Genomic DNA, 25,483 nt, shown 5'->3' on the forward strand with positions numbered 1-25,483 from the left:
CTTCTCTCATTCGGTAGCTCTGAGTAAAGATTTGGGCAAAGTATCTAGGAGATGGTCAGTCCTCTCCGCTGGTCCGCACACATTACTTATGCAAGATAATCTTCATTGCATATTGACCACAGCAGGCCAATAAATCCCCCTTATGGGGATTTAATTTCCAGCTTTTGACCTTTGGATGAAAAACAAGTGAATCATTTCCTCCTGCTAGATTTACACCAGAGCTAATCTCAATAAAGTGATTTAGGAATGGTGAGAATGGAAAAGGGCTCTGGAAGAATCTTTATGGGTGAAAAGAGGAAACAAAAAGGAAACCAGAGACTTGTATTCAGCAACAAATACACATATACCTCCTGGGCATAGTGTGTAGGATTTGGGGGATTCCCTGCACCTCGCTAAACATCACCCACCCAGAAAGCAGCAGTTGCCCCAGAATGATTCTGTCTGTGAAGTTTTATGATGGAAGAGGAGGCTGTTTGGCTGGGAAGAAAATGAAAACTGTCACAACAAACCTGCCACCCTGCTAGAGCCTTACATCAGACTTCACTCCGTGCTGCTTAAGAAATCACACACGGCAGTGCAGTGACAATACTCTTTATTTGTGGTGGTGAAAGGGAGGGGCCCTTTGCATACCAAAGCCCTGGAGACACAGACACTTGATTTCAGGCTTCCTGGGACTTGTAAGGCATGTGTTCTGAACAGCACACCTTCCCAGAGATCTTCCGACTCACTCAACTCCACAGGCCCATGGGTTCCTCTGTCTGCGGCTGGATGAACAGCCAACCTGCCAAGGTGCCACGGGGGTGCCAAGGCCCTGCTGCCAGGCCTGCAGCAAGCGAGATGGGCGCTGTCAATCCCTGTGGCCTTCGTCGGGAGGGTTGAGCTGGCCAAAAAGAGAGCGATACAACTCTGTCCTACAAGACAAACGAAACAAATTGGTTAACACACTGGTTAACTTCTCAAGGTTAAAAAAGAACTAAGAAGCTGGGAAATACCCCAATCTGTCTGTTCAGTTAAAAACACGGCCGTGTAATTAAAAATGCATCCCACAGCTCTTATTCACAAATACAAAGGAAAGAAGAAACCTGGAGGAAGCCAATCAAATAGTAAAATATGTAAATAGCCCAGTGTGGCTGGGTACCCTGTCTGCAGGGAATGAGTTTTCTGTAAGTTTGCCCTTTACAGACAGGCTCTTCAAGGAAGAAAACAAGATTGAATATTTTAATAGGATGTATAAGACTGCCACGCGATGAGGAGGATTCAATCAGACATGGGATGTAGGGGGATATAATTTAGTTTTCATACATTTTCTTGGACTTGGCAGTACTTGAAAAACAATGAAAATGACCCAGCAACAAGATTCCAATTACAACCACACGTGCAGCTACTCAGTAGCAGAACCAAGGTTCTTCCTCACTCCCCTGGCCCTTTTTCTCTATTCTCAATCTAATAGATAATTTGATTGGCTAATTTATTATTTCTAAAGTTGGGGTTTGATGTTAAAAGGAAAAACACAACATGCTAGGCTCTTGGCTCCTTGAAAATAAACAAACTGCTAACCCGTTTTTACTATCGAATGCCACTGTCACGCAGGGACTCAGCTCCCGCTCCCTGAACAAGAACACAGGACATGGTGAGGCCAAAAAGGAACACCAACGGAGCCATAGGTAGGGGAGTCATACCACTATATTATCGAAGGCAGCTGGTCGAGACACAAAAGCAAACATCCGCTAGTACCCCAGCGAGGGGTCCTCCCGCAGCCCAGTCTCGCTGGCAGCCAGGTGAGACCGCTGGCAGCCAGGTGAGACGCAGGAAGTAGGATCCACACGATCCGCAATCCGCCATCCGCGTTTGCTAACCCCACTTGCTAGCCGCAATCCGCCATCTGCTTCTCTGCCAACTAACCCACCAGCGTAGCCATGGCAGTTACATTGGTGGCTAATGGCTAACCAGTAACAGCTAATGGCCACCCAGCCACAGCAGATGGTCATCTGATTACAGCCGATGGCCATCTAATAACCGAGCCAGCACCTTTCCAGGGGGGCCGAGAGCCTGGAAACTGCTCTCTGGGACTCTGTCCCCACAGCCACATACACACAACTACCTGGCCAGTCAGTCACCTGTAAAGGCTTGGAAAAATCTAAAGAAGGTGTGTGTGGGGGTATCGCTTCTACCACTGTGAAAGAAGCTCCAGAAAACATTCCTCTGTGGGTAGAGAGCAGATTCTCTAGCAGAGAGATGAGGGTCCAAGCAGGTCAAAACCACTAGGGAGGTGGCCCGGGGAGGACACTCAGCCAGCTGAAGCGGGTGATCCATGGCTGCAGTGTGCATGGATGTCAGCCACTAACCCTCGGGGAAGGAGGACGGGCTGGCCCAGCCAAGGCCACGGGCAGTGAGTAAACAACCGCAGAAGAAAGCTGTGCTGCTGTGTTTTATAGATTCAAGATCTAACCATAAAATATAGCCTGTCGTTCTTGTTAAGAAAACAGGCTTTTAAAAGTGCTCTCATTATCTGAGCATCATCACCAGCAAATCTGACTTTCAAAATAAAACAACAACAACAACAAAAACCCTACCCTTCAAACAGCTATTTTGGTTTAGCAAGACTTTAACACAAAAACTTAACAGCCTATTATTGAAGTCACCCCGTTAGAGGGTAGAAACGGAGGTACTGTAATTAGAAACTCCAGCAATAGGAATAGCATATTGAAACTTTTTTAAAAAGGGAAAAATCTTAAAGAAGAAACTGCAGAAACCAAGAATGTAAACTAACCATATCATTTTGGGGACCACAGGGCAGACGGGGAAAGCGCAGGCCAGAAAACAATGGGTCTCCAATATATCACAGGAATTTTATCGCAAGAATTCGCCGTGAGGCACCCTGACCCTGAACTACCAAGTAGTCCCTAGGCCTCCAGACAAAGGAAGCAGGTTCACCCTGCAGTTCTCAGTCTCTTTTGTTCCTCTGCTACTTTCCAGGGCCTGACTCACCCTCCGCCATCCCCTAGGCAGCCAGAGCCAATGCACAAAGGTAGATGGCAGCTTCATACCAAATGCACAGTGGCAGGCAGCCTCCCTTCCAGTGGCTTCCCAATCAGCAGCTCCATAGCATAAGCAATGGCAGGGCCCACCCAGGTTTCACTTTATCACGCTATGTATGGCCTCTTACCTGCCAGGAAGTACAAGTCCCTGCAGCCATTTAAACAAAAAAAAAAATTCAATGGCATTCCGGGAGAGTGGCCATGACAAAAAGGATGGTGTGACTTTAAGACCCAGCATCCGATGGAGGAGATGCAGAGGCGCACGCTATTTAGCCCTCTGCAATCATACCCCGTCCGCCCTCTCCTCGCCTGCTTGCATCAGACCCCACCATTACCACCGAGCAAATGCTTCCACTCGGCGCCGAAATAGCAGAGACGCCTGGGCCAAGGCAGCAGTTACTGTCCGCAGCAGGGTTCACATGTCAGGAGCAGAGAGTGAAATGCTGAAACCCATGTTTTGATAGAACATCATTTCACACTCAGGTGGGCAAAGCTGACAAACATATGCAGCTGTTCATGGCAATGGAACTTGGAAAGCTGAGTGGTCTGGGTTCTTAAAATATTTTTACGGAGGGAGGGGGGAGAGGAGGAGGGGGGAGAGAAAGAAGAGAGAGAGAGAGAGAGAGAGAGAGAGAGAGAGAGAGAATGAGAATATGAATAAGGGATTATTCCAATCTAAAAATCCCCAAGTAATTTCAGCTCCACGCCTTCCTCACCCAGTACCACCAATCAGGGACTGTGCCTTCAAAACACATCACGCTTCCCCGCTCCTCTAGGACTCCACCATTTCAGATCTCACCATCTCTTGCCAACAATATGGCAAGAACCTCCTAACCAACTTTGCTGCTCCCTTCTTCTCTTCCTCCTCTCTCCAGTTCCCTCAGCCCAGATCCGACTCTAAAGATGGACAAAAGGGCCCTTGAGACGCGGAGCACCACCAGGATGAAGGCCCCCAGACTCCAACTGTTCAGTGCGGCCCCAGGCCCCAGCCCGCTCGTTCCCTGCAGAGGCTCGGTGCTGGATGGCCCCCCACCTGCTGACCGCCCTCCGGGGGCAGAGCTGGACAAAACCAGGACCACTGAGGGTGGAATCTGGGGTCCCGGGCCTTGAACTCCTCTGCACACCCCCCTGACAGAATTTGACAAAATCACACAGCCGCCTCACACATTTTTAAGTTGACATAAAATTTTTCTCTATAAATTCAATAGTCACAAAGGATATAATTACCAAAATGTTGTGAATGCTAACTTTTAAAATAAAACTCGTACATCCCTTTTGTAATACACCCAATGGAATCCATACGCCATACTGATTTGATGCCCATCATCACTCATTTAAATAACACATAAACAAACTCTTTAACTTGGAAATTTTACAGCATCTTTTTCTTTTTAAACGTGTATTTCCATTTGACTTTCCCCTAGAGATTTTTGTCCTAATATAATTGTTTTATGCTTGAAAGTCTTTTATTGATCACCCTATCATACTTCTTGGCCACAAAAATAAGTATGTAAATTGAAACACTTTTTGAAATTTAAAAGTTGAACTAAAAATACTTTAATTTCTTGAGACAGTAAGGCTCTAAGTAATTAAAAAGAATTACTTCTGGGTTGTGTTGTTGTTACAATTATTATTAGGATACAATCATATCTATAATAACAATATAATAAAATGTATATTAATTTTGGTAAAAATTCGATATACATAAATATGTAAAACATTACTGGAAATGTATCTCTTGATGGTATGGATGAGGCTTCTCCCCACCCCCATTCGTTCCTGTGTCCGTGGATGAATATTATCTATTGCTAGAAAGAAAGAAGGGTCAGCACCGATTCGATTCCTGGTTTTGTTTTCTGTAGAGATAAGTGCTGAGAAACCCTGTCACATAAACTAGTAGATGGGAATGGCAGAATTGTTATGGCAATGCCACTTAATTCTTTTAATTCCTTCTGAATTATGTGCCAAAAAAAAAAAAATCACATAGTGATTTACCACCAAAAATTAGTTTTAATGATCTACCAGCTGACAACTCAATTAGGTTCTCCTGCAATTTTGTTGAAAATAAAGGCCTGGGAACCACGGGACCTGCAGGGACTTGTTACCAGCCCCTTCAGTCATCACTGTTCTCAATCAGTGAACCAAGATTCTGACCCGTCCTTCTGTGTGGCACCTCCAGGGCAGTGTCCCAGGTCAGAGCAAGGAGGGGCTCAAGGGGAGCTTTGTGTCAGGTGGGCAGAGGACAGCTGTGACCGGTGACGTAAAAAGAGAACTGCAGCTCCAGCGTAGGCACCCTGGCAGAGAGATCCACTGCAGGAAAGAACGTGCGTCTGCATTCCTGAAAACTCTGTGTGAACGTGCGTCTGCATTCCTGAAAACTCTGTGTCTATGTGCACACCCCAGGATGAACACTGAGGTGGAGGGTGCACTGAGCTTTGTCCCAAGCCCAGACAGGTGCTAGATCTGGTGCCATTACGTAGAGAAAGGTAAAGGCATCTTGAAGAGAAACAGGATGCATCCGTATCCCTTGCCCCTTGCCCCATCCCAAGGAAAACAAAACGAAAAATAAAACGAGGTACCAAAAAGCCACTAGGGGACAGAGGGTCAGACTGCCTTCTGCTGAGCAGACCATGTCCCCTGCAGCATCTTTCCTAACCGGGATTTGGCCATGCAGAGAAGCTAAACTATCAATCCTTCAGGTTAACCTTGTCTCCGCCGGATTCTCCGGGGTAAATGTATAGTTTAATACTTGAGGTCCCCTTAAGGCTATACATAATGAACTTGGATTTTTTTTTTTTAATACATAATTCTGGCTCCCTATCACATTAAGAAACAAGATTTGAATCACTGAGCTGAAGTGCCTTCCCCCCTTTGTTATCCCTCCCCCCACACTCTTGGCCCCAGTGGCCAGTGGGAATGTCCATAGCAGAAAAGGTATTAATGTGGGTATCATGCAGGAGAATAACCTACAGAGTAATTAACAGGACTTGGACCTAAGGTAGAAGGTCGATAGCAGGGGCTCTTCCTTGAATTAAAATTTAACTTACCCTTTATTGCAACCTACAAAAGCAAGTAATGAGCACTAACATTTTTATTTCTTTTAAACTGTCATTTAGGCTGTAGAGGGGATAATTACCTATCTCTAGTGTAGTAAGGTTTTATAACCCTTAGTGAGGCATTTTCTAATTTAATATTTTTACTATATTATCATAAAACCTGTTTCTGGGAGAAAAAAATGATCATGGATTAGCAGCCATTTTCCATAAAGACAGCGTGTGTGTGCGTGTGTGTGTGTGTGCGTGTGTGTGTGTTTTAGGATTCGGCTTATTTATTATGTGATTCTTCTGAAGAGAATCAAGTACGCACATTCTAGGGGGCTGTGAAATGCCGTCACTTCACTTGGCAGGTATGGTTTTAAACAGTCCTAAATGAAATAGGGGTGCATATGTACAATAATGCAGCCCCCAGAAGTGTGCACCCCAATAGATTCCCTTCAGCTCCACGTGTGCACTCCTCACTGAATGCAACCAGACTAGTATCTTTCACATTGTTACTTGGGCAAACAGTACAAAGGAGCATATTAAACCTGCAGATGACGTGTGTGGGGCTTTCGATTTGCTAGGTCAGTCAGTAGCTTGCAGCACCTGGGACACAGAGGGAATGGGGGCGGCCACACTCCAGAACACGGCACTCCCCCTTCTCTGGCCCGGAAACCCCCAGGCCTCCAAGACATCCCTGAGCTACGCCTGCCTGTCCCTGTGGCCAAAGGCAGGCGAACGCGGAGAGAAAGTAGCAATGCTCCCTAAGGAAACCCATACAGCCTCCACAAGTGCACCATATTCCCCAAGCAAGTATTATATGCCGGAGTTCTGAGCAGTCTTCCAAACGTGCCAGCGGAGACAACATCACTGTTTTCCTGATTAAAAATAGACACATAATTTGCCCTTGATTAATTTGAAATTGTTCACTTGTTACTTCAATGGGGGGGGTCGTCTCCCTAAATATATAAGGCACATCCCAGAATACATCCTGGCCCTTCCTTCTTTCTAATCCTCTCCCTCTCTGCCTACCCGAGGACCTTGTGCTGCACACAAAAGTGATGCAGCATTTGTTTCTGCTTAATTTAATCCCTTAAATATACATTCAGGAATCAAAGGACAATGAAACACACAAAGGGAATGTGAGACTATGGGTTCCAATTCCAACATCGCTCACATCTAGAAGAATCTTGATCAAATCCGAATCCTTTATGTGTCAGTGTAGACACGGCCGGAACAAAAACTCACACTGACCAGCGTGGTCACTGATGGCAGGTGTACTTTTGAAAATTGCTGGTGATGTTACTGATGTGTGCCTTTTTTCACATGTTTGTGTTTTGAAAACATGCGCTTATTAGTGCTGTGGAAGCTTATAAACATGCATCACAAGGGTATGTAGGGTCTCTGGCCTCCGAGTATAACACAAAGGTGCAATAAAATCATGGAGTATATTTGAATGCCTATTTGAACTTTGTTCGAGTTTTGCGGCAGATTACCGAGATGTGATGCGTGCTTACTTCTCTTACCTAGGACTTATGAATGATACAGCAGAAGCCGAGTTGGGAAGGTGAATGTATCCAGTAAAACGTCAAGGATCGCATGCTCAGTTCCCAGAGACGTGTGAACGTTCTTCCTCATGCTGGCGCCAACTCTGCTCCTCGGTGACCCTGCCCACAGGCCTTGTCCTCACAGAGCCCCGAGAGGAACAAACTGACTGCTTTTCCTGGTGGCAGCACTTCCACTATTTGATGTCTTCCCCTAACTAAATCTGCTCTTTTCTAGGTGAAAAGAAACAGTTCCTCCATTCCTGCTATGACAAAGTTGGAGTTCTCTTGCTATCCTGACTGAACTCCTCTGAGCCCTCGTTTGCCAAAGAAAGGACACAAGGCCCCCAACACCCCCTGAGCCAATCCCAACGTGTCTGGTGCAGCCTAGTCAGCTCACGGCGGGCAGAAAGGGGCTCTACTGCCTCCTATGTTCTCAGCACACACTTCTGGCTTTGCAGAGCTTCCACTCTCTTCTCATCTGTCTACCAATACACCCAGCATTTCAAACATCAGCTGAAAAAGACATCTTGCCAATTATCACTTGGCACATGCCACTGACGCCAAACAAAGGGGTCTTCCCAACCCCAAGTATCTGAATGCTTTACGGTCTGCTCCCCAAACCACCACACAAAATGGCATCTTAATCTTTCGTTCCTTCTCCTTCCTCTGATCCAATCCATTCTACTCCGTATCAGGGACTCTACAGGTGAGAGGAAGGTGTTTGAGAAATGTTTTTATGACCTGAAGAGGGAAATACATTGCTCCAAATGGCGAGCGATCGCCCTGTGCTCCTTGGGGGCCGTGTGCGAGAGGGTAAACCGATGCACGCCACAGGAATGGGACCAGAGGCAAATGACACACAACTGGAACTTCATCTCTCAGGAAGACTGGATTGTTAGAAAGGCAGTGAAAGTGAAGAGACAGATGTAGTGTAGCTCTTATAGAAAGACAGTGTCATTAGTCAGAATGACTAACAAAAATTATGAGAAGAAAACTTAGAATTCCTGAAAGCAGCTGAAAGGTCAGCATTTAACTCTCCTTCACTCTCCTCCCAACTTCCCCCAGCCACAAAAAGTGGCTCACCGGCTTCTTTCCTGAAATCTCATCACAATTCCATACCAAAAAAAACAAAGAAATAAGTTGAAAAGAAAAGTAAAGCACCATCTCTTACTTAGGGTTTATTTCTTAACAGGATCAAGTTAGCAACAGACAGTGGCTCAGAGAATGCCCTCATCTATCACTAATTACCTAAATCCGGATATAAGGCAAATCTCCAGACACTGGCTGAACTCTTCAGAAGCTCCAAAACAGCCAAACCGTAGCTGCCCAAATCCGCCACAAGGTGGCAGTACACGACGCACTTCTGAGCAGCCAGGCGCCTGGCGTGGCTGCCAGCAAACTGCGCCCATAAATTACCTACTGTGTCTGCTCTCATCACCATCCTCCCCAGTGCTTGAAGGAGACCCTAGAAGGTCTGTTTCAATTCGCTCTTTTGGTCAGGTCAGAACTAGGTCCTTCAAACCTCTGCAAATGCTTTTAGCCCCACAGCTTTAAATTACAGACGGTGACATGTGGCCTCTGGCCTGTCTCCTAAAGATCAGACAGACTAAAGATTTATAAATGTTCAAAGAAGCAGGTTCAGGCCCTAAACAAAAGAAATGAAAGGCTGGGGGAAGGAAGTAGAGGGGAAAGGGGTAGAGAGGTGAGGAGGGAAGGAGAGGTACAATTTGTAAGGTTTTCTCCTCACTATGCTCCCTCTTGATTCCCAGGTCAGTTACAAATTCACTCACTTGAACAAAGGAAGAAAAATACTTGAAACTTCCATCATCCCTACCAATAGTTTCAAGTCTTTCAAATTCTTTTTAAGAAAAATAATTTACCTTGGTGGACTTGCAAAAAAGGGGGTAGACAGGAGCACTCTTTAGACAAAGGGGACGTCACCTCCTCTCCTGTGCATTAATATTCCATATTCCCGGGATGATTTCCACTTTCACAGTTTGACTGTTTTATAACAGATTTGATGCGAGAGAAGATAAATGGCCTCACAACGGAAAGACGACAAATCATCTCACCGCTTTTAGCAGGGTTTTCTCTTTATTTTTATTTATTTTTATTCTGTAGCTGGGCTGCAGAGCTCTCTGCCTTGCTGGAGATGTTTAATATTAACGTCAAGCCACCACGATCCTGGCAATAGAGTTGGCCGGTGTTGTGTTTACGGTTTTGTGACTGCTGGCTTCAGGAAGATGAAGCTCCTTGTTCAAACAGCAGCCCCTCTAACAGCTCCTGTTAAAAGCCAGGGGACGCTTCACTGCTTGGACGTGAATCACTTCCTCCAACCGCAGGGAGGTGAGACTGACATTCGAGTTACATTTGTATCCCTATCAGGACTGCTGCCCAACGACCCAAGGCCTGGGGGGCAGCATGTGATGCATCTCTCAGCTCCAGTTTAACTTCTACTTTAAGGGGGTCAAAACACAGAAATTAGGGAAGGTATTTATTGTCAACCCCCAGAGTTCCAACAAGGCATTCTTTTACTTCTGGTAATAAGTGGGAGGACTTATTTTACTTAAAAACCCAGCATCTATCCAAACATAAAAGAAGCAAGCACTGAGCAAACACACACAGGGCAGCACCTCTGCAATGCCACGTCACAGGCTGCGCTTGGCCCACGTGACGCAGAGATACCACTGGACCCTTGCAGCAAGTGCCTCTAACTGCTGACCAGCCAACTGTCCCGGCACTCTCCGCCCTCGGGTGCACTGGTCCCGAGTGGTCCTGCTCTCCTCCTCCTCCCTCTTTGTCTTTATCTTGGTCCTGGCCAGGCGCACAGGCCTTCTCCTAGGTTCTATTCTCGCCCACCCCCCAACCCCACCCTTCTCTCTCCACACGCTGCCCTGGAATCGCATCCATGCTCTCAGCTCTAACAGTCTCCTGTAACAACTGCCCACAGTCAGAGCTCCCATCTCCTCACCTACACACTGCATTTGACTAAGAATAACACTGAATGCACCCCCTGATACCCTGTGAGGCTACTCTGTCACCTGAACTATCATTTCTGTTAATTATGGCAGCAAATTCTTTCTTATTCGTATCCCACACGTAACTGTTCCATGGCAGGAAGCTATAAAGAGTTACAGGTATCAATACCACATTTTCTGACTAAAAAATAAAATTTACTCTAAGACAGGGCTCTTGTTTAGAGTTTAGTTATATTACTTGATAAAATGCAAACTGATGCCCTTCATCTGTCAATCTTTGTGGGTTTTAACACCATCCTTTAAAGAACTTCCTCCTGTCCTCTGCAAATCAGAGAGAAATTTGGGAAAAAGCAAGGTCTGTCCCAGACACGTGCCAGGTTCACTTTCCTGGGGAGTACTGACCAGGTCTCAGCTTCTAGGTATCTGCAACAGGGCCACCTGTCCCCCACTCAATTCACCAACTAGTCACTTAAGTCAGCAATTTGATGACCTCGGCCAGTTATGTGATTGGCTTTAAAAAGCCTGACTGCTAAGTGCAAAATGAGGAGTTTGCATTTCTGCCCCTGAAAGCTGGTGAATCTGTTTTGCTACATAGCGGTGCTTGCTACATAGCGGTGCCTCCCCTGCAGGATCGAGAGGTGGACCAGGAGGCGGAATGCTGCCAAGCGCGTGTAGGAGAAAATGTGTATTGATTTCTTCTTTCTTATAAAGGAGCACAAAGCATTGAAGAACAATTGCTCGTCTTTGCAGCATTTCACATTCCACACGAGACAAAAGGCCCAACCCCCACCAGCCTCTGAGAAGCGGGAAGGGGAACCGCATGGAGCGGCATCTCCTGGGTGCCAGTGGCCACCATGCTGTCCAGGTCCACTGCTGGGACTCCAAACACCCTGGGCCACCAACACCTCCCCTGCCTCTGATCAAGTACTTTCCCTCTCTGGGCTGATGTTTCCTCATCTATATTGGAGAAGAAAGAGGCTTCGGTCTTACTTACCTTTAAGTGGAAGTGCCCAGAGGGTAAAGGAGTTAATGTTTATAAAGTGTTCTGCTTCCCAGAGGAAAACAATGGTTAAGACACTAGGTGTGGTTATGGCTCATTCAAGACCTCATTTCCAGGGTAGTTAGTAATTGCTTCCCCATTACAAATGCTGGCTTCCTAGCTCCCTGAAATCAAAGTACAATGATGCAGTGCCCTTTATTTAAATATTTTTTGGTTTGACACTTAATACCAACACTAAAAATAACAAAAAGTAACCAGGGACTATTATGCCTTGTTAATAATGCACATACAGAATCCATTCCAGAACTGTTTTCTTCTCAAACCGAACAAATCCTGATAGCAGTCCAAAAACTGACCTAAAGTTATAAATGGTCATCACAGGGCCCTGTCTGTATTCTCCGTGTTTCCATAATAACCAATAATTTGTAGGAGGCCCGCCAGAAACCAAACCCAGTATAGATATCGCAGCCAAGAGGAACAGGAGAAAACCTACGGTGTAATATAAACTTTATGTGTCCTCTCTTAGAAGTGATGGAACTACAAGAGCGTTCTTGAAAGATCTTTTCCCAATGTTCATCCGAAATAAAAATGACCTCCAAAAGTCTCTAGGTAAAGGGTTGGGAATGTGAAGTCCCAAACCTGGACTCCTCGTGTCCGGGGCTTTTCCAAGATGGCATGAGTGAAGCTATGGAGCTAGCCCTCAAGCAGAGCAATGTTCTAACAGGGAGACATAACCCACAGGTAATTAGGATACAACCGGTGGTGAATGCTACGTGTAGTATGGATATGTACAAAGTTCTAGGGGAGCAGAGGAAAGTGTGTTACAGGGGTGAGATGATTTAGAGAGAGTTCAGGAAAAGAGACAAGAAACCGTTGTTCATCCATCTGTTTGCAAAAATAATCTTACCAATAAATTGTAAAGAGACTTATAAGCTGAAGGCCTGTAAAGACATTTCACACAGGAGACCTACAGCCAACATTTTTTAGGTTTGTACAAAAATGGATATGTCTGTGTTACAGGCAAAGGGACAATGACATAATACAGACACACGTGAAAACATACATTTTGTTTATTGAAATAATTATCTGTACAGATGAATTTACAGCAGTCCTTCTCGGAAACAAAAAATTAAAAACAACGTTTCATTCTCAAGAATCTAATGAGCAAGAAAGACGAGTTTCACTTTATAAAGAAGGAAACTGAGGCACACAGAGATGACTCCTTCAGGGTCACCAGAGCACCTGAGTGCCAGGGTGCATGTAGCATGTTTTCAAAATCCTGAATCAGTTCTCTAGCTTAGGGAAGTTGGACAGCAACTGGTAAAGGACCTTAATTTTTTTTTTTTAACAAACAATACTTGTGCAACAAAAATGCTATACAATAAGGCAAGATACAGTTGAATCATAATAGAGGCATCCTTCATTTTACTGCACGTCACTTAATTGTGCTTTCTGGGTGTTGCACTTTGACAAACTGAAGGCAAGACCCTCCACCAGCAAAAAGATTATGACTAACTTTATTGTAATACACGCATTATCGTGGTGGCCTGGGGTGAAACCCACAATATCTCCAAGGTATGCCTATATATTAATCCAAATATATGAACATAAAACCTTGATACCAAATTCAAGATTTCAGTAAACATGCATTCTTCTTTACTTGTAAGTTAAGCATTCTTAGCAAGAAGGGAAAAAAACCTAATAGGTGCTTTTGTGAACTGGAATAAATACTGTTAGAGAGGAACAAACAAAATCGAGGTTCAAGGAAGAAAGAGCACCCCCTCAGTGGCGGGTGGGGAATCCTAAAGGCCTCCCTGGAAAGGCTGCTGTTGGCCAAGGACTGTGAACATTGCAACAGGGACAGAGGTGGGGTAAGGGTCAGGAGAGGCGCCCGGTTAAGTGAGCAGCATTGAGACCCAAGAGGGATGAGTATGGAACGTGTTCTCGGGATTGCACAAAGGGTATGCATACCAACAGAGGTGATGAAGACAGAAAGGTAGAAAGGGGACAAACCACTGCAGGCCTTGAGTGGCAGGCTCGAGAGTATGGCTTTTATTCAGACAACAAGGAGTAGCATGTTTTAGTGATATTTTAGGAAGGTTTAATCTAGCAAAGATACACAGAACTGATTAGATCAAACTGGTGGTTAAGAGGCTGTTGGTGCAACAATGTATGTGGGAAGTAAAAAAGATCTGGACTTCAAAAAAAGAGGCAGCAAAAATGGACAGTAGAGACCATTGAAAAATACATTAAAATAAAGTTCCAAGCAGATTAAAAGTAAGACAAGAAATCAGACAAAACTTAGAGAAAATGTAGGTAAGTAACTAACTGATCCTGGGATACAGGAGGGATTGCTTAAACCTAAGAGCAATGAAAAATATCAAAAAGAAAAGGGTTTTATATGTTTGATTACGTAAAAAAGTAAAAGTTGTATTTGACCAATAAAAATCACTAACATCAGCAGCCAAGCAAAATGGGAAAAATCTACAAAAATATGAAATATGGCATATAACACAGAGTTCATGCAAACTGCAAAGAGAAAAACAGGTAAAGGATAAAACAGAAATACAAATGATTAATAAATATACAGACTGTACAAGTCTACTCTTAAATGAGAAAATAAACATTAAATACCTAGTCCAGTGCCTAGCATTCTACGTCCTCAATAAGGTGTCAATGAACTTGCAACACACTCTCCATATTAGCAAAGGTGCAATGACATAAGCCTCAGCTGGGGAGAGGAAGCAGAGGGGGCATGTAAATTAGTACAACCCATCAAGAATCATTAGAGGGCCGGCCCGATGGCTTAGGCGGTTAGAGCTCCATGCTCCTAACTCTGAAGGCTGCCGGTTCGATTCCCACATGGGCCAGTGGGCTCTCAACCACAAGGTTGCCAGTTCAATTCCTCGACTCCTGCAAGGGATGGTGGGCTGCGCCCCCTGCAACTAGCAATGGCAACTGGACCTGGAGCTGAGCTGCGCCCTCCACAACTAAGACTGAAAGTACAACTTGAAGCTGAATTGCACCCTCCACAACTAAGATTGAAAGGACAACAACTTGACTTGGAAAAAAGGCCTGGAAGTACACACTGTTCCCCAATATAGTCCTGTTCCCCTTCCCCAATAAAATCTTTAAAAAAAAAAAAAAGAATCATTAGAAAGTTTGCCTTTGTCCCAGGATTTACCCTTCTAAGAATCTATTCTAAAGACACAAACAAAACTTACAACATGGGTTTCTATACAAATATGTTAATTGCAGCGTTAATTAAAGAAAAAGAAAAATAATCAGAAACAACCTAAGTGTTCAATAATAAATATTACATAATTGAATATAATAAAGCTATTAAATGTCTTTAAAATACTTAATGGCATTAAAATGTTTATAAAATATAGTTAACTGGAAAAAGGGATTCGAACATATGTATATATCTTTATAAAATATACACACAAAACATTCTTCAAGAAAACATAAATTAATAATGTTCAATTCTCAGGAGCAGATAAGAGGTGAATTTTTCTTTGTCCTTTCTGTGTTTTCCAAATTATCCTCCATAAGCATATGCTGTGTTTACTGTAGGGAAAAAAATATATTATATCTAAGAAAGTAGGTGACAGGTGTCTAAGTATGGTAGAGGCAGAGCCATAAGAGCAAATTGACTGAATATACTGGATGAGGTTTTGAAGCTTACTATGAGGTTCAGGGTCTTTGTAATCAGAAGAATGGTATAACCATATGAGCAGGTCTGGAAATTCAGTGATTCACACTAAAATATGAATGACTTGAGAGGTAAAACCTTCCTATATAGAAAGCATCTCAATTAAAAAAGAAAAGGAAGAGTCATGTTGATCCAAACAGGTTCTTGGATTTGTTTCTTTTTCTCAAACGAAGTTTTAATGGAGAGAAGGGCTCTGCATGTGTACTGGCTTTCCCCTCGGCACATCATTCCCATGTATTTCTAAAAGGCCGGGGTAGGGGTCACACTCCTAGGTGCATATACTGTACCAGCTCCACTACCTACTTGCTGTTTAACTTGGGGAAGTTACTTAATTGCTCTATGCCTCAGTATTCTTATCATAAATGGCAGATAATGTTAAACACTTTAGTGAGTTCTTATAAAGACTGAACCAAAATGTACGCGAAGGGCTAACAGTGTCTGGCACATAGTAAACGCTCAATAAGTGGAATATGATGTTATTATTCTATGTCATTTCATTGCCAATCAGAAATAGGGTGGCAGACTTAGGGTGGATGAATTGGAGTAAAGGATGAATGAACTTATAACTAGAAATGGTCTAATAACTTAGCAACCTAATGTTGGCTCAGTGATCACTGTGGGAAATGTATTAAGATGTATGAATGACTAATCTAAATTAACGTGAAAAACATTTAGCTATTGCCTACCCACTAGCAAGTTACTTAATTGTGATTAATACAATATCTATAAGATATTATAATATACTTTAAAAGACAATAATACTAAAATAGGAAAACTTGAAAACAGTAAGTCCTTAAGAGAAACATTTATACTCACTTTAAAGAATGTGAAATATCCCTTTGGGGGAATCAAAGGATTCATAATTCTCTGAAGAAATGATGGGAATTTGACTGCAGAAATAAGAACTATAGTCAAGAAGCCCCATTTTGAGAAAAGATTTATCTGTTCAGCTTTTCCAATCTCTTTCTAGAAGATGTGCTTTTATCACCCTACACCCTGCTTGGAGCCAAGGCTTCAATTTGAGAATGCAAATTCTCTAGAATTGTATGTGACTGAACAGCAGCAAATCAGGAAAAATAGATGAAACAATAGCAGTGTTTTCTTTTCAACCTAGTTTTAAAACTCTGGCCCAAGTCTCAGGCTTGATCTTGAGAATGTTTCCTTTGTCCTTTCTGACATTCTGGGAGGAGGAAGGCCCCATGCCTCCCGTCTCTGTGCTGGATGCCGTCTTTAATGATGATATAGGGGGATCCTTTCCCCTCAGCACACTGGGGTATCCAACATGTGACACTGCCCGCCAGAGTATCAACAAGCGAATTATAAACTGTGTCAATGTAAGTTAATGCAAAACTGTAATCCTCTTTAACAGGAGATCAAATCACTGCCATGAGTTATGTCCATTCTGTAATCTGATAAGGAAGAGAGGGAACCTCTAATAAAAGAGTAATGGGAGCCTTTAATGACGCTGGTAAAAGGCAGCACCAGTGAAAATATTGCTCTCATTCCTGCTGATTAGATCAATGTTGCATATTTGCCTGGACTTGTTTCACCGGTCAGAATAACCTGTCTTTTCAGGAGATAAGAAGTCTCAGAGAAAACATCCATATCCTACCCATTCTTGCTTGCAACTTTTTAACCAACTTAAAATGCTCTGTGGAGGGTATTTCTGGGGTTATTTGCTGATGGGGTTCTCAAATGCTGAGCAAATGACACCAGAATATTTCACGATGATTCAGTGCCTATTTCTACTAGATAAAGGAGTAAAGTGGGTAAGGAGGAATCAAAAATGGTCTAAGTAAGATCTGGGTAACCAATTAAGGGGAAAAGATCAGCTCTAGCATGCTAAAATGCCCCCACATTTAGGGGACAGACCCACACACAAAAATGGCAAGGCGAAGATAAATTGCCTGTACAAATTCTATTATACCGAGGCCCCTCAAGAACAGCGTGGCAGTGATGTTGACAAAGCACTTTACAAGGCTGGATCACATTTGTACATTTCTTTTCTAAAACTCCAGATGTAAAACAATAATGTGTTTGGTGCTTAGTAGTTGTCATTAAAGGATCCTCTTCTGGTTCTTTTCTGAGGCCAGCAGCTTTATAAAAGGAGTGGGAAAAGTGTTCTTTGTTTTGGGGAAGAAGATGGGCGGTCAAAATGGAAATTCTTGCTGTTCCTATTGAGAAGTTCTTTGCAAAGGAATAGAGTTCCTATAAAAATGTTAATATTGCTATCATTTTTGTAGTAAGAAAAAGCTTCTGAGGAAAATATAATAACCTATACTTTTAATGAACAGGGCCAGAATCAGGACGCTCCCTGGAGCATCAGCTCATGCAAGGCAAACGCTTACATTTTCCTTGGCATCCGTCAGGCTGATTATTGCCACCTCGACCTGTTCCAGCAAAACCCATGATGCCAACAAAGGAAGCAGTGCACAGATTCCCTTTCCCAAATCTGAGGCAGTGGCCAGTTTTAAGGAACACATCACAACCCATCTCACAGATCTGACTCAGAATTTGCTTCTCCTACTTGTCACACTAGTATTTTATTATCTGACCTACATCGACACAACAAATGAGAAAGAATTAACTTCTTCACAAGTCTTCCTCAGACAGGCTTTCAAAAACATGATTTTTTCCCACAACCTCCAGATTCTTCGTTTTGTGATAACTTTATTAAGAGATCATCTGAATTTTTACTTCATACTCCATCTGGTCTAAGAGCACTCCAAGGGGTTTCACACCATGTAAAGTAAGCTGCTTCTAAAATGCTTCTGATAAACTTAGAGTGACTTCAATAGTCAGAGAAGTGAACAGCAATCCTATAAATCATGCAAAGAACATTCTGACCTGTTCTTGGTGGTAACAATATGGCTAGTGGGATTCTCTACCAATGAGAGTGGAGGCTTTTCCTTCCTTAACCAACCGATAACTCGTCCCTGCAATATCACACAGGACATTTTGGCCTCTTAGCAAAGATGACGCGGAAAGGCAAACAGCAACTACCCTGGGGGCTGAGCTGTCCCACGCCAAGAGCACCTAAGAGTTTGCAAAGCCAGTGATCATTTTTAGGCTCATAGTCATCTCCTCCCTTCCTCCCAAGCAAACTTTGTAGTACGTGGGATTTGTTTTCTCTCAATACTGGGAATGTCCACCAAGCCTTCAATAGAAACTAACTGCCTACCTTGGAATGGAGTAAAGATCTACTGGACCAACATATACAAAATGCCTGGGGTTACATGAGATTTTCACTAACAAAGGGGGTCTGAAGCCACATAAAGGCATTTAAATCCCTATCCAGAGTTTCTGTAGAAAGAAATACCCCCAAAGGGAAATCTGATAACACAGGGAGGCAAACTGGGCTACTTTGCATTTAAGAAGGGTTAAAAAAAAAAAATAGATCACTTGAAGAGAAAATTTCCTAGCATGAGACAAGAGTATGTATCAGCAGACATTAACTAAATAGATAACACAGAACAGATCACATGACCACACCACAGGAGAAAGAAAATGAAAATGCCACTACCTTTTTAAAGATCCTTTTAAAGACAGTACTTGTTTCTCCCCTAAGGATATTTTAATACTTGGTGTTAAAGATTAAAGATCTCTTCTCTCTCCCTTAACAAAAGCTGTGCTCCAGTTTCAATTCAATTCAACCGAGTGTAAATTTTTTGAGCTCAAACTGGACAAAGAGTAAATGGGGTTGATTCAAGGACAGGTAACAGCATTCATGTCCCCCTTCCGCCCCAAAATCTCAAACACTGGGTGTTAATTCAATTTAGGCATAACGATAAACTGGAACTAAGGAACTATAGGAAAGAGAAGGGCTTCACTACCCAGACCAGGGTAAGGTAGGAACTGTTGGTGGAGATGCCTCCGCGAATAAGAAATCAAAAAAAGCTGAAAATTTTATGTTATGTGTATTTTACCACGGTTTAAAAAATGGGGGGTCGGGGGTAAGAAGAGAAGCTAGTCAGGTATTAAAAAGCCAGTTTTATCCATATGGTCCATAGAGCATAGAGAAACCACCATAAAGATCTTTCATTTATATACATCAATAGCGAAATAACAGGAAACTTCCCACCTCCTCTCTATACTATGTATATAATTTTCAAACGTAAATTGTCCTTTTTTTTCTGTTGATAAAAAGCAATCCAAGCTTATTGGGGAAAAAATCCGAACACTACAGAAATACATCGAATAGAAAGTAAAATGTGTCTTCTACTCCATCCCACCCAGCAATAAATACGTGACAAGGTAGTGTAGATTGTTTCGAGCTTCTTATTTTTAATGACAACTAATATAAATGCATTCTCTTGGCAAAAGATTAAAGCAAAATAGAAATATAAAAAAGAAAGCATTGAAAGTCTTCCTTCATCCCTTTCCCCATCCCATTCTCTTCTTCATAGGTAAATATTTTAAATATTATGATGTATGGTCTTTCCAGACGTTTTCCTAAGCACTACAACATATACATAGGTGTGTGTGTTGTGTGTGTACCCATTTAATTTTTATTTTAAAAGCAAAGTGGATCATATTATAAGCATGGCTTCCTTTTTCCAGTTAACAAAATAACCTGGAGATCTTTTTGTGACAGTATAATATTTTTGAAAGGCACTACCTTTTTTTCTTATCATACATATCTGTTGACTCAGAATATTGGGATTATAATAGAGTATTTTGTAGCCTACCTTTTCCACTTAATATTACGTTAATATATATGTTCCACTTCATCTTTTAACAGCTGCTTGTAATTTGACTGAATGACTTTTGATGATTAATTAACTAGTCACTGACTGATGGTCATAATTGTTTCTCATTTTCCCCCATTATAAACAAGGTTACAATAAAGATCCTTGATACAAATGTATTTGCCAACTTGCCATTTCCTTAGATCAATTCCGAAAAGTAGATTTTTCTAGGTCAACAGATACATTTAAAAATTTGAAACACATTGCTAAACAGCCCTCCAAAATGATTTTGCCAATTACATTCCCAACAACACTGTATGAAAGTGTCTGTTTCTTCACACAATCCAAGCTGGGGATTACTAATCTTTTAATATCTTCCAATTTAATAAAGAAAAAAATGAAATCTCATTTTAATTTGTATTTCTTTGATTAACGAGGTCTGTTTTTGGCCCTTTAAGATTTTTCTTTTATAGTTTCTAAGTTTGTTGACATGCTTTGCCCATTATTTTTATTGGGATATTCTTAGAGATTTGTACAAACTCTTTACAACAGTGTTATCACATAGTAAAGAAATTTCACGTATTGACTTTTTTTCTTTCCAGTTTGTCATTTACTTACAACTTTGTTATTGATGTCTTATCCAATGTGACTTTTATGTAGTAAGATCTATTAATATTTTCCCTTACAGTTTCTGGCCTTGGTGTCATGCTTATATAGTCCTTTTCTACCTTGGAATTCATAAAAGAATTCTCCATTCATACCTGCATACCAAGAACGGCATATCTGTAACTCAGCAAAACCAGAACTATTCGCTTGAGGAAAAGTTGTATGCACTGATATTATTCTAACAAATATGAAAGCTTCCCATTCCTCAAAGGTATTTTGTGGTGTACAAAGTAGAACACAAAATAGTACAGTTCTAGATTATTTCCAGTTATGGAATTACCTAAAAAGAAACAAAAAACAGGCCAAGCTACAACTGCCTCCTTGCTTAAGATAAGGTAACACTATCTACGGGCCTTGGAAGTTTCGATGCTAGAAGCAGACAGAGCTAACACCCAGTACTGTGCCTACAGTTAATGTGGCCCAGTCAGACCATGGAGCACGAGCAGTCATGTGGATGTACGTCGGCCTCTGTGTCCTTAGGAAACACGAAGGGAACTGCATGTACTTTGCTAAAAACAAATGCTCAATTCTCCAGCCAGCTACAAGACTTTTATTAACTTCCTTATTAAGTGGCTAAACCAGCTAGGGAGCTATGCTGGTAACTAGCACCCAGTCCACAAGGAATAGCCCTTTTTCCCACTGAATGCCACAAGGATTGTCAGCCATCAGACACATTCCCAATCCTTTCTCCCGTGCCTGCTCTACCCGAGACGGCAATGGAACATAGTTCTGGCCAATAAGATACAAGAAGAAGTTTGTTGGAAGGAATTCTGGGAATGCCTTTACTTTTCTGATCAAAGAAACAGTTATGGCTGAAACCACTCCTCTCCTTTTCTTCCTGCCTTGAATGCATGTTTGATGGCTGAAGTTGCAGCAGCCAACTTGGGAACACAAGGGAAAGAACCAGAGATGCTGGCCTTAACATCACTGAGAAGGGAAAACCACTGCCAATAATTGCCTGCCATCCCTAGAATTACTCTGTCAGAAAAATGAACTCCCATTTGTTTATGCCTCTGTAGTCAGGTTTTATGTTCCTTGCAGACCAAGCCCAACATAATCCTAAATAATACAGTCACTTTCAAATAATCTTTATGTCTAGCATATAGCAGAGCCTCAAACATTGAGTGAATAAATAAGATCCTGGAAAGCTAAGTGCCCCTGGGTATTATTAGGCAATTCAAGAAAAATCCCAATTAAGAATAACAAAAAGTTGATTTCTACATGATCTAGTAGTACTGTATTCAAAAGATGTCACCAATATTTAAACCAGGTTTCACTTTATGCCTGGGATAATAATGTTACCTGAATGGGGTGGGTTTAGTTTTAAGCATCTAGTTTTCCTTTCTTATTAATGTAATTTTTTTCATGTCATCCTGACAGAGATTCTAAGGATGCACTCATTTATTTCACTGTTTTTAAAAACAGGTTAGATCCAGAAATTAATGGTGGGTGGGACAACAACAACAGCCATACATAGGCATTTTCACTTTCAAAGCACAAGAGAGATACGAGGTCACAAAGTTCTGAGTATGAACATATTCAGAACTATCCATAAGCTGTTTCGTACTCAAAGCACTGAACAAAGCAAACAAAACTTTAATAATCACTGTGTTCACCTAAACTTGCAGATCTACTACTTTTCAGACAAGGAGAATGGGAGAATCTGATAGGGTTTAGGAGCAAACTAAATATATGAAAATAAAAAGGTTAAATATAGTTTGAAGTATAAAGCTGGTAAAACCCACATGTGTCTACATTATAACCAATCAGTTCACCTGGTAAAGATTTATGCTTAAAAATGTCTACCACAGCTTTATTTACAACAACGATAATTCAAAACAATGTAAATGTCCAATAATTAGTGAATGGCTAAATAAGTAATATTAGAAAATTAATATAATCATTTAAAATTTTTGAATAATTTTAATGACGATGCTCACAGTACCAAAATATTTAAAGAAAAATTCATAATAGAATATAATTTTAATTATATAAAAAAAGAAAAACAAGAACGTATGGAAAAGGAATTCATAAAGACTAAAAGGAACTATTCTGAGATGTTAAAAGTGATTATCTCCTGTGAATGTACACGTATACTTCCTAGTTCTGTATGCTTAGAGAGCCTAGAAACAATGACACCCAGTAACAATGTGCACCCCTAGCACCCAGATTTTGGTTTCTAAATACCGCAACCAACTAAAAAGAACCAGAGCTCCCTGGAGAAAGACTGATTCTAGGGCTGGAACAGGGAAAGTATAAGATGAGCCTAGAACACCTTTGTTGGGCCAGAAGGTAAGGAAGTACTCAAAGAATGATTGGGGGCATCTCAAAGGGACACAAGCCAGCTTGTAGGGACTTCCGTTAATTTGGGACAATTTTAAATCAAAATAAATAATGACAGTAACAGACTATAATTCATTGAACGAAACAGAAAAGCATGAGTCCATACTTACATAAATGAATGGTAAATAAATAAGTAATCTTATAAAAATATTACACTATAGTAGATTGCCAACTAATAAATATAGAAGGAATTCTTTTAAAAAGGTTATCTCTGAATTGTAATATTATGAGTATGCATTTCTAACTTGTTTCAGCTTTATAAAATGAGCACGTACTTCTTTTGTAAAAATATTTTTTAAAAAATCCTCAACAGTAGTCTGAACAAACACAACATAATGCACATCTCTACAGCAATCTCTGGCCACTTGAAAAAGGAGAAAATATGCATAAGACGCCCAAACACATAAAGCAAGTGCACATGCTGTCCTGACCTGTCTGTCCTAGAGAAGAGCTCAGACGTCTTAGGCAGGTGGCTAGAGGTAAAAACATAACAAAACAGCAAAAAGAAAAGGCCACCAGAGGCAGCATTGAGATACACGGAAAATTTGTTTTGGTTTTACAGTAATTATGGGACTTAAGAGTTGTGACAAGGACCCTTGCTATGATGCCAATGACAAATGGTTAACTGATAAGAAGAAATGGAGAGGGCGACAGGCTATAGAATAGGTCAATATCAGGCTGTCAGGAAGCCATTTGAGACATATAATTAATCTATTACTCACCTGGCATCATCATTCATTGTAGTATGGTCAATAGGTGCCATGAAGCTCAGTAGCTTGCTAAGGACATGAAACCTAAATAAAGCAGGAAACAAACAGGCAGCAACATTAGTAACTATTAACCTAGGAAAGGAAACATTCTATGAGCTATCAAACTCCAGGACTGATCACAGGAACCTCTGGCTCCAGAGTGGAAAAGGGAACAAATCATAGGCCTGAGACACAACTATAGAAACTTTTTCCTTAATGCTTCAGGAGAAAAGGCTGATAACAGCACTGTAAATGACAGTAGTTCAACAAACACCGACTTATATCACAGTCCCCCCAAAAGAGAAGATACACTTGTGCCCTTGAGCAATATCCTACCCCTTAAACATTTCTCCAGACAAAAGACAATGAAGACTGACTACCCCGTTTTCCTCCTCTGGCACACACGTCGGTCATTTTTCAGTGTCATGAAAGCTGCCCACTGGCAGTAGCACAGGTAGTGGTATGACACCCAAACGCAATACATCACCATTGCCACCACTCACGAGCACTGGCTTCCTGAGTGAGAAAAGGCTTCTAGAATTCCACAGCATCTCCACTCACTAGTTCCACTGGGTCTTTTATTTTCCCCACCTTTAAATGAAGGAGCACAACTGACTAAAATACATAGTTTTGAGCCCCAGATCTTCAGTCAAAGTATTATAGAAATTTAAGTTACATCACCTCCATTTCTTCCCAATTAGAAAAATGGTATTTTTGCATAAAATGTTTTGAGATTCTCTGGTGAAAGGGGCTGAACAAATATATGACCTTATACAGACCAAATTATACCAAAGAGAATTCAAAGACGGCATCCCTTTCTGTTCATTGTGACAGCAGAGGCTATATGACAATATGCATGTTATAAAATTTTAACCAAAAAAAAATTTGACTTGGGCAAAACATCATACACAAACAAAAATGATAAACATTTTCATGTGCATATTTTAACAGCTTTTTACATGTACCAAATAATTTGATTCTCTATTGTACCATCCATAGCTAAGCCTCCCAAGTTTCATTCTTTTTCTTAACATGAATTTTACAAAAATAATAGTGATGAGATTTTCCCCATTTACAAGAGTAATAAGAAAAGTATAAATTCATTATAGAAAATTTGGAAAACCAACCAACCAACAAAGCAGACACAAAAATGCCTAGCTCCTTTACCTAAAAACAATTGTTAATATTTTGGTTAGTTATGCTTGTTTTACATAGTAATCCTGTTATATATACATATAATTTTATATCCTCTTTTTTTCACTTAACATTGTTAAGCACTGTCCCATTAACAATATCTGAATAGCTATATACAATTCCAGGAGTGGAAGTACCATAATATCCAGTCTGTATATTTTACACTTTAATACAATATATTCAGTTACTATTAACTGCACGATAAAAGACAGGCTTTAAGAAGAAATCAGATTAAAGACGATTTAGTAATATGTACTTAAATGCAATACATTTCATCTAATCTCAGTGTTGCTGAGGATGAATGCATGTTTTAAAAGTATTAAAATACCTTTTACCAAGCATACTAAGAAAAGTTTAATTCATTTACCTTATGAGCTCTAATTAAATCACGGTCAAATCTACTTACATATACCGCTGAGTAAAATACTGATTATCAATATCTATAATTATTTCTAAAAACCAAAATATTTCTTTTTTATAAATTATTTTCTAGCATCCGACTAGCAAGTTAGTATGCCCAATCTGAT

General features: G+C 41.3%; 1 protein-coding gene across 1 annotated transcript in view; it reads right to left on the minus strand.

Annotated features, from left to right (window-relative positions):
* Positions 1-575: 575 nt before the first annotated feature.
* The window catches only part of AATF (apoptosis antagonizing transcription factor), a 93,814-nt gene continuing 68,906 nt past the window's right edge, over positions 576-25,483 (minus strand). Inside the window, exons 11-12 of the mRNA XM_033091802.1 lie at positions 23,736-23,807; positions 576-911 (exon numbers count right to left, since the gene is read on the minus strand). Coding sequence (XP_032947693.1) covers positions 848-911; positions 23,736-23,807 — 136 coding nt within the window. The 3' untranslated portion in view covers positions 576-847. The remainder of the gene's footprint in view (positions 912-23,735; positions 23,808-25,483) is intronic.

This window comes from Rhinolophus ferrumequinum, chromosome 21, assembly GCF_004115265.2.
Source record: "Rhinolophus ferrumequinum isolate MPI-CBG mRhiFer1 chromosome 21, mRhiFer1_v1.p, whole genome shotgun sequence".
Classification (NCBI taxonomy): Eukaryota; Metazoa; Chordata; class Mammalia; order Chiroptera; family Rhinolophidae; genus Rhinolophus; species Rhinolophus ferrumequinum.